General features: G+C 42.3%; 1 protein-coding gene across 1 annotated transcript in view; it reads left to right on the top strand.

The window, feature by feature from the left end:
- The first annotated feature begins 94 nt into the window (after positions 1-94).
- The window catches only part of GLUD1 (glutamate dehydrogenase 1), a 28,966-nt gene continuing 18,520 nt past the window's right edge, over positions 95-10,540 (top strand). Inside the window, exon 1 of the mRNA XM_041474392.1 lies at positions 95-630. Within this exon, the coding sequence (XP_041330326.1) occupies positions 195-630 (436 nt within the window). The 5' untranslated portion in view covers positions 95-194. The remainder of the gene's footprint in view (positions 631-10,540) is intronic.

Raw genomic sequence — 10,540 nt, 5'->3', positions numbered from 1 at the left:
GCGGCACGTGAAGGCCGCTTGCCGCGGGCTGTCCGCGGCCCGCAGGGCCCGGCGGGGCGGGCCCTTGGCAGCGGCGGTCCGCGGGCGCGCCGCCCCCCCTGCAGCCCGCGTTTAAAGGCGGCGGCGCCTGGCCCCCGGCCCCTCCTGTGACAGCGGCAGCACCGCTCCGATCCTCGCTTCTGGCGGCCGCCGCCATGTACCGCTACTTGGGGGAGCTGCTGGCGTCCCGCCTGGCCGCCGGCTCGGTGCTGGCGGGCTCGGAGCCGGGCGGGCCGGCGGCGGCAGCGGCCGGGGGGGCAGTGGTGGCGGCGGCATGGGGCGGCGGCCGGTGTCCGCGGCGGCACTACTGCGAGGCGGCGAAGAAAGAGGACGACCCCAACTTCTTCAAGATGGTGGAGGGGTTCTTCGATCGCGGCGCCAGCATCGTGGAGGACAAGCTGGTGGAGGGGCTGCGCACCCGCGAGGGCATGGAGGAGCGGCGCCACCGCGTCCGCGGCATCCTCCGCATCATCAAGCCCTGCAACCATGTGCTCAGCGTTTCCTTCCCCATCAAGCGCGACAATGGCGAGTGGGAGGTGATCGAGGGCTACCGGGCGCAGCACAGCCAGCACCGCACGCCCTGCAAGGGAGGTGAGCCCCGCCGCCTCGCCGGGCCCGCGGAGGGCCGGGCCGCCCCGCCCCGCCGTGCCCCCGACCAGCCCCCCCTGTCCCGCCGCGCCTGCTGCCCGCCCGGCCAGCGGGCAGGCGGCTGCCTCGCTGTGCCACCCGTGGTATCCGACAGCCGAGGGAAGGCACGCGCAGGGCTGTTCCTCCAGCGCTCCGCTGTCCCGGCCCCGCCGGTGACCCCCGGGCCAGCCCCGGGGCCGGGTGTCACGGCCGCCGGCCGGGCCTTCGCCGCACCCACCGCCGGTCTGGCCCTAGGCATGGCGAGGAGATCCCCGCCTGATTTTAACTCGATGTGACTCAGACCTCGATAGTGTTTGTGGGGAAAGGGGGGAGCACCGTGCTAGAAGTGTCTGCGCGAGTCGAGAGCTGGAGGAACCACTGTCCCTTTACAGCCAGCTGTGTTCGCGAAAAGCTAGTGCTCACACCGAAAACATCCGTAGAGAAAAATAACAAGTTTTAATAACAAGTTAACTGTGGTTCCAGTTACCGGCTGGATACATAGTTAGACAAAAGTGATCTTTCTGGAAGTGGCTAGCTCTAGATAGGTGAGACCAACGACCTGCTCAGGGACCGAGGGGGTGAATCCCACCGGAGCTGAGCAGAGCTGGGCTCTCATGGGATCGGCCGTGGTCTCAGAGGAATCAGACTCCCTTTTAGTCTGGGATACATGGCATTTCCTTGAAAAACAAATACAGATGTCCTTCAGCATAACTTACTCAAGAGCTCTGATCTTTGTGGACATTTGAGTATTGGAAACCATTTCAGGTCTGTGACCCAAACCAGAGACTCTGTAGTCTGTAAACACTTTTTTTCTTTTTTTTTTTTTTTTTTTTAGTGTACATCAGCTTTATAGTAAGTAATGACGGTTACAGAAACCAAGCAATTTCTTATAAATGAAGTCGTCTAACTTCAAGACTAGATTAGGAAGGGTGTTCTCAGGTAAATGTGTTTGTGAGAATCAGTTCAGCTGGTATATATATGACATGAGGATTTCTCTCTGCAGCACAAATAGTGTGTCCTGTTAATGTGATTCCTAACATTCCAAAATCAAATGTCTAGTGAGTGTCCTGTAACATGCTGAATTCTTACCCAAAAGAGGCTAACTCAACTTTTGGTTGTTTACTTGAAGCAAGAATTACCATGAGACTCCAGCCAGCATGGGTGTGGCTGAAGTTTACTCTGTGTGAATCTACTGTTCTATACCATTGCTATAATTTCTTTTAAAATACCGATGGATATCACACTGCTGTTGTATTACTGCTTCAGCTGAGTTACTCTTTGCTGCTGCTTACAAAAAGTCCTTTGCTGTACAGTGTGTTACTTTAAAGGTCCTGCTTGCATAACAAAATGCAGTCCAGTGGCAAATGAAGTAATAAAATAATATTAATATATGATAGCTTCTGATATTTCACATTAGTACTGCTCATAAGGGAAGGAACTAATGTTTACACAACAATTAATTATAAAATGCATTGTACATGAACAAACCCCACCAACTGGGTGATTGGACGCTGTCCATTCTGATACCTACATTTCTAAATCCTCACCAGAATTTCTTGCTTTTTGGTGGCGTTTGTTATGCCTGTCTGCACTCACACTGAAGCAAACACTGGAGCACTTACAGGCAATTGAAAATGACAGCTCAAGAAAGTAGGAAGTCTCAGTAGTTTGTCCTTTTCTTCTTGTGTTGCTCCCCACCCCCTCTGAATTTAGGGAAGGAATTGCAAATGATATTTCCTTTCCCTTCTTCAGCACAGAGATCATTAATGGGTTTCACCTTCTACTGCTGTCTAGGAACTTGCTCACTATCAGGTGACAGATCTGAATTGGTAGTAAATTTAAATGGGGTGCATGATAAGCAAAGATCAATTGCTTGACACCCGCTATGAAAAAGGAGTGAGGAAGTAGAACATTTCTACTTTAATGACAAAGGAGTGGTAGAGATATTTCTGCATTTATTATGCATTTGATCCACCTGAAATGCAGCAACAACTTAAGCTTTTGTCCAAAAGGGATTTTTGAACTAGAATCCTAATACAATCCTCAGGGATAAAAGCACAAAGTCCAATGAAACCCAACTCCAAACTTCATATAACAGAATGAAATGGGGAAACTTGCTGAAGTGAGTGTCCCACACTTCCCCAGAGTGGACCCCAGAGTCCAATGCAAGTAATTCTCACCATCAAGAAACAGCAAGGGACATAAGAGCCCCTTCTAAAAGAAGGAGTGAGTTGGCAAGTGGAAGGCTTGCAAAGACATTAGGAGGAACACAGTTAGCCCATCTTTTCATATGCAAAACTGTGACCTTTAACTTTGTGCTTCCTGAGAAGTAAAATTTGGTAAAGCAAGCTTATCCATCCTGCTTTTTTTTTTTTTTTTTTTTTTTTTTTTTTTTTTTTTTTTTTGGTGTGTGTGTGTGTGTGTATTGTGTGTATTTGGTACTGAGAAAGAAATAGTGTTTAATTACTGCTAGATGATTGTAAGTGGGGATGCTTTGTCCTGTCTATTGTTCTTTCATGGAGCATTGTGCTTTAAAATCTCATCTCCTATATTTCTTGATGTTTACATAAACTGAAAGGTAAGAGATGCTGGTTAGAAAATATTAAATACTGTTCTGTATGCAGATTAGACAAATGATCAAAGTACACTTTAAGAATCAAGTAGGAAATGTAGGAGTACAAAAGTTTTTAGGTCTTTTAAAGGCTGTCCTCCTTTAATTGTTCCTAATTTTTTCAGTACATTCATGCCAAAATGTTTCATTAGCAGTTGTACATTACTTCTGTATGTCTTTCGGTTTATAAGAGCATTTACAGATTTAACCATGAACTAAGGAAGAATGTATACTGTAAATCAAATTTTAAAAACTTGATTTAAATGCCCTAAACTTGGACGCAGCTGAATTACTCAAAGAAAAAGAGTCTAAATAAACATTTTAATTATATGCACTTTAGCAGCCCCTTCTTATTTCTACTAAATGTTTGTAGTTAACAGTATAACATTTAGATTATGTTCCTTCTGTCAGAGGTATCTCAATTTCTTTGCCTGCTCATTCTCTGCTGGAGTGAAACCTCAGTCCCTGTTGAGTGGTCCAGCCCAAATATGAAAACTGCCAGACTCTAAGTGCAAGGTTTCTCTTTATAAATCTCACATGTGCATGCAAGTGATACCTGCAGGTATAAACCAGCAGTTCCTTGACTAGTAGTCCTTCCATACCTCCTCTGTACTGGCTTCTCTTTTGCTGCAAAGTAGAAATACCTCAGTAGAGTGAATGCCATGAAAATACATGCCAAGAAAATGCCATGACTCCTTTGAAAATGCAGGTCCTGAGTGGATGGATGACTAGCCTGATACAGCTGCATGAGGGCAAATCCAAGATCAGTCTTACATTTTTTGTATAGGCAAACTTCTACGCCTTGGTGAGAAACTCGACTGTCGTATTTCTATTCAAGAAGTACAATGCCCTTAATACCGTAATTCTAACAATCAAAAGCATTGTTAATAAAAATAGGAAGTTATTTAAAGGCTTTTCCTACTTTACTCTCTCCCCTCAAAGCACATGTAAGAACACAAGTCGGTTGTGTTGGATGTAGCTGTCATTACATAGCAGTGCAAGTGATTCTTCATTGGGTGAAGAAAAGTGCTTTTCTGGAAAAGAAGCATGAGGTACTGAAATATGCTGTCTTTTCAGTTTACAACTTTTGGTGGTTTTCCACCTTATTGAGAGAACCCAGAAATAACACTTCTTGTTGAATCTTGTGGTGCTTACCTATTTAATTGTTGTAGGAGTTAACCTTTAATTCTGCTTTGGGGGTTGCAAACTTTTGCAAGTTGAGAGAAGGTGGTGATTCTTTTTCTTAGCAGTGCTTCTCTGCTTTACTTTAGGAATCTTTACAGAACTGTCATGAATATCCCATTGAAGTGGTAGGTCTTGCAATATGTCCAGCATGCAAATCCAGGTTTTAAGGACTCAATTTTCTGCAATGTAACTGTTTACTAGAAAGGAAAAATCAGTTAGATGCCACCTCATCCCACTGAAAATATGGAATAAGCAGCTTTCTTGTGTGTTGGAACTCAGGTTGCTTATGCTCCAAATATAGTATTTATACAACTGGACTGATGCTGCCTGGTAGGTGGAGTAATGCTGTGGGTCACATCACTCTTTCCTATGCTGATGTGGTGACTTGCATGCCAGTGGCCAGTACTAACAGGAAACCACAGCTGCTCTTGTTCACTGCACTGACAGCTGCCTAAAGAAGTAAAACAAGCCAAATAGGGTACAGGAAATGAGATGTCTGAATACAGATGGCTTTGTTGGAAAGTACTCTGGCACTTGCTACTTAATAAATTCTTCTAAATAATTTCATCAGGGTCTGTGAAAGGTGTAGAACTGGTTAAGCTACTTTTTGTGTGGTTGCTGATGGCTAACTATCATTAATTGGTCAGTTTCAGAAAAGAAAATGAACTTACTGAATTTTTACCTGCTTAGTAGTATGGACATGATTCTGTGTTTGTTAGGCAGCATTTACTATGGGAATAATGCTGTTAATGGTTTCAAAACTTTCCCAAGCTTTTCCATGTTAACCAACTGTCCAACAGGTCTGTTATAAAGGAAACCAAATGAATCAGAGCCGGAAACAGCCTAACTTGTTTGTGCTCACCCAAATTGCTGTAACCAAGTCCCAGCTGCTTCCTCAGTTCAGAAAGGCTTTTAAACCGTCCTTAGTTCTGGACTAGATTTAGTAGAACTTTCATTTACAGAGTAATTTTGAAAGCTTTGTCAAACATTACTTCTGAGTTCGCTCTTTTATGTGAAGACAAATGAGTCTTACTTTATTTCTTCAGTTGACTTGGAGGTGAATGAATTTGATTTCCTGTGTGGTGCTGCCTTGGCTGGTTAGTGGAAGGAGCTATTCTGCACTACAACACTTTCCTGTTGTCTGGTCTTGGCTGCATTTATTCTGCCTATCAGGATTTATCCTTCTCACTTGGCTCATGAGTTCATATTAATGAGTTTCTTACTGCATAAGGTGACTTTTATTCGTGCCAGCCTTGCTGCAGTTTTGCAATTGCAGAGGTCCAAGGCTGGCACTGATCTCAGTGCCCAGTCACAAAATTCTCTCTGTTGCAGACATTATTGTGGTTAAAACAGGTTACATACCTGATGATGGAAACCTTACTTGCAAAAGAAAAACCTGTACATACAGGACTTGGACAAGTACATGTGCTGTCCCAACATTATTTATTCCTTTTCTAAGAGAGTAAGGAGTAGTGCTATAAGGTATCTTGGAACCTGCAGAGCTGTTTATCTTGGGGTTGAATTAGTGGCTTTGATTTTTTTAAATCATGCATGGGTGAAAGTTAAGAGCTTGTGCTTTTGGCTCGGGGTCTTTCAAGTAAGACATGGAAATGTACCCTGTGGACCATGCAACAGATTGAACTATAACATGGACCATCTGTAACCTGAAATAAACCTTGGAAAATGATCTAACTCCAAAGGAGTGGGAGAGGTTTTTTGGGGAAAAAGGGGTAATTAGCCTAATTGTGGTAACACTTGTGGTGTTACAGCTAAGGCTTATACGAGTGCCTTACTTTCATAGAATCATTAAGACTGGAAAATACCTCTAAGATTTGAGTCCAACCTTTGACCAATTTTCATGGATTTCTGTTCTCTTATTGTAACTTATCTAACTTCACAATTAGTGCAACAGTGGATATACATTTAAATTGCAAATGAAAAAAATAAGAAAAGGAATGTATGTCTTGTCTTTTATTGTCTTTTAATATGCTACTTATAATGTGAACCATATCAGTTTTTTGTTTCTACCTTTGATATTCTTATAAGAGGCTATGCCTTGCTCTTGGTTGTGAATCTTTTTAGTCTCAGCTCTTTCATATAATCAGCTCATACCGTTGCTGCGGTAGCCAGCTTTGTCCTTGATCTTAAATAGTTGTTTTCCCTTGCTACTGTTGGCTCTTTGTCTATTTATAGAGAGATCATACCTCTCTCAGCATTGGGCTTTCTGCATAAACACGTGTTGGGGAGAGGAATCTCCTGTGTGATAGTCTCCCTCCTGTTCTCTGGGTGATCCTAGCAAACACTTTCTTGTTGCATGAATTGCAACAGCTCCATCTTGTTAGAAATTAGACTCTTAGGAAGAGCATGGAATTTGCCTGCCTCATGTCAGCACTGTGGTGCCTTCTTGTTTTGTGGCTCTGCACACACCCCCCTGCACATGGTAATAATAATATCTAAGTGGAAGCAGTTTACTGTATCTCCCTGTTTCTGTCCTTGTTACTACAGTGTTGAGTGCACTTTAATGAATGATCTAATCCTTTAGGTGGGGCTGAGGTAGTTCTGTAGGTGAGAGACTTTACTTCATAGCCAGATTCCAAGTGCATAAATTCATGTCCTACTTGCTTGCCTTGTAGATTTGCTGTATTCACATTTGAAGCACCAAGTCTTATCAATGCACCAGAGGTAGTTTGAATAGTTTGGTAGGTTTTTGAATAGAGAAAATTCTTCGCTTTTCTCAGCATGGATTGAAATAAATGGATATGTTCAAGCATATTTCAAGTGCAGCTTATTAAAAACACAATAAGTGGTGTACTGCCTGGCTGAATATCTTATGATCATTTTATACATACTGGTGCTTAAAGCAGAATGGTGGCGTGTGTCTGTAGGGGAATGTCTGTCCTGCCCCAGCTTTGTAGCTGGCTAGTGCTGTGTAGGAAGAGATAAATATTTTTATCTCCTCTCTTGGCAGTTATTGAATTGAATTTAGGAATTAGTGGTTCTTGTTGCTGATTGGTGTACAGTGTTCTTGTTTTCCAGTACTGAATTACTCATCTTGCTTTGTTAGGTTTATCTGGAATTTCTTTGTCTTCAATAATTACAAATTGGTCACTGAGCTGTTTACCACACTTTCCAAATGGTTAAATAAGGCTCAGCAGTTTCCTTCATGGGAAGGCTGGATTGTTTTTCTGAGTCTAGAAAAGTGTGTGTGTGTTCTGAAAGAGTTTAAGAATTGCTTGGATGATATGTCCCTACTGAGTTAGGTGTCAGTGAATACTGAGTTTGATGGTAGTACAATCACAATTGCCATTGTTTGCTAACCTAACATGAAAATATACATAATCCAGGGTTAAAACACTAAGGAACTAAGGTACTGCAGTAAGTGCTGGGACTGATTTATGGATTTTGCAGAATCTATAGGTGAGCATCTATACTGAAGCTCCTTCACACTGTGGACTTAGACTCAAGCCTTTGGACAGGGTCAGGCAAGCTGCTAACCCACAGAGCTGCTGCAGAATCCAGTGTTGCTAACTGGGAGATTAACATGCCTGTAGTCAGTCCTAGGAACTTCCAGAGGAGATGATGACATCTGTGTTGCCAAATGCTGTACGGGTAGTGTAGGATAGCTGCTGCTCTGGAAGGTTTCTTTTGATGAGCAAGCACTTTGCAAATAGAGGTGAGCAGAACAAATGCACCATATTGACAGGAATTGTCATCTGTAAAGGACCCAAATTAGTTCCAAAGTTCACAAGAACATGACAACCAGAAGAAAACACTGAAGTCAAAGCAGGATAAAACCCTTGGTTAGATATTAATAATTTAGGCTGAGATGCAAATGTGTTTCAGGTTCTGGGGAACTTGAGAGACTTACTAAAATTTACAAGAGGAACATGAGGAGTAGTTTACCAAGTGTTTTGCTTTGAACTGTTGCTATGGCAACTGTTGAGGGTTTTTTTGAGACTTTGACTACCTCATGCTCGTTAGTAGCAAGGGCACATGTAGGCACTACCATTTAGGATTGCTGCAAAGAAGCTCAAAAAGTAGTGACATGAACTTCCCTAAATAGATTCGTAGGCGTACTAGAAAGGCAGTAGTCATCCTTGAAAAGTTGGTGGTTCTGTACACCACATTTTCTAAGGAAGCCTAATAAACGCACTTAACATCACAGAACATACTGAAGTCTGTACAATGTAAAATCTAGTAGGATGCATAACCAATTTTCTTGGAAATCAGGGTCTTTGTTATGTGTATGTTAGTACACCCCTTGCTACAAAATGATAAAATGATTAAAATTATAACTAACTGCTGTTATTATAGAATCCAAAGTAGCCTAGCTGATAAAGACTACTTTCATGTGAAGAAGTAACTGAGTGAAGTATATCTCCATAATACAGATCATAAAAAAGAAGTTCTAAAAGCATAGACACTGTCGTGTAGTGATAAAGCCTTCTCTTTATACTGACCAATACTAAAAAATTAAATGAAAACTTATTTCTTCATTTAAAAGCCTCTGTGCATAGAAAAACAAAGTTACTCTTAGCATACTGTTTAACTTCTTGGGGCGTGGTAAGGAAAGAGAATTCTCAACTGGAACAAGAATTCGTATGTTTTCCAATGAAACGTATTTTCCATAGCCGTGAGTCATACTGTAACTTGAGGCTTTCTTCAAACTATTTTTTGTAGTTTGCTGTAAAAGACACAAGTTTCCAGAGACTTACTGAGTGGGACTTGCCAGAGTTTAAAAAAATTGTAATCTTGCTACCTAACAGTGACTTTGTTTGCTTTTATGCGGTGAGAACCTTAAAAAAAGCCAAAAAATCAAACCCAGTATTTTATCTGTGCACATGATCCATTTTTAGACTTAGGCTATTGAATGCATAGTAACACTGCCAAAAGATGCCACACAAATGTGTGGCGATACTCCTGCCAAATTATGAAGCTGTCAAACTAAATTTCAATGATGTCCAAATAGAATAGAAATTAAATGAGTCTTTTATCTTTGTGCATCTGCTTGCAGATGGAATGTACAGAATTCTCAGATGCCTGCTTCTCATCAGTCTTAACAGCTTAGCACGAATAACTTCCCTGTCAAGAGGTGGCCCTCCTGTAGAGTAATTACAATTCCTGGAAAACAGTAGCTGGCTGAATTGTGAAAAGGAATGAAATGTTAGCACATCTTAAATGTTATGTGCTTCTGCCAGGGAAGGGAAAAATTCATCACACCTGTCAGAGAACTTGGGTTCACATCCTGAACTTCACCTGAACTAGAGAAGAGTGACCAGTAAAGTCCGCACAACTCTCAGAACTGACTAGAGTTCCACTTACTAAGATAAAGCCAGCAGTCAAATCGTTTTAATTACAACTGTTTAAAAGCCTGGAAAAGGAATTAAACCTTATTCAGAAGTACAAAGTTGTCCAGAAAAGAACAGTTTTGACCTCAAGTCCAAAAGTTTCCTGTGTTCTGGTATGTGTACGTGGCTGACAGATAGGCAGCTCAGTTGAAAGCCTGTCAGTATTTTGTTAGTTTTGGGGCTTTTTCCCTATTTACCTTCATAAGAAAACTTAACATTTATTACGTCAAAGTTTGTGATAATCCTTGACTGGAATACAAGGAACCAGAGGTCTAACTGTTCTACATGCACTGGAGTAAATACATGCACCAGCACTTCCAGTTAAAGTGCTGCTTGTTTACCTCTTCAGATCCTATCTTCTGTATGATTTGCAGAAGAGGATTCCCTCTCTTTTTGAATTTTGCTTCTCTCTTTAAAGTGTTCAAGATAACTCTCCCAAAGTATTTAGTTTCCCTGCTGCTTTTCATATACCAATAAACAACATTTTGTGTGCCTGCAGGAGTACATTTGTAGCAAAACTGCTTTGTATACACAGCTTGGAAGTTTGAATAGGTATATGGGTTGAATAAATACACAGTGATCTAGTTCAGCTGGGGGGTGGTGGGGCAGAGTTCACTTTTGGCCAACACAGGCTGTGACTCCAAACTTGGCTGGCTTGAGCAACACTCAGATGAGACCTGTCCCCAGAATACCTGCTCAGCCAAGAGGGAATGGTTTCCCCAGGCAGGAC

Source organism: Pyrgilauda ruficollis, unplaced genomic scaffold (assembly GCF_017590135.1).
Source record: "Pyrgilauda ruficollis isolate IOZ18807 unplaced genomic scaffold, ASM1759013v1 scaffold11, whole genome shotgun sequence".
NCBI lineage: Eukaryota > Metazoa > Chordata > Aves > Passeriformes > Passeridae > Pyrgilauda > Pyrgilauda ruficollis.
Note: the sequence above shows the minus strand (reverse complement) of the source record. Positions and strands in the feature narration are given on the sequence as shown.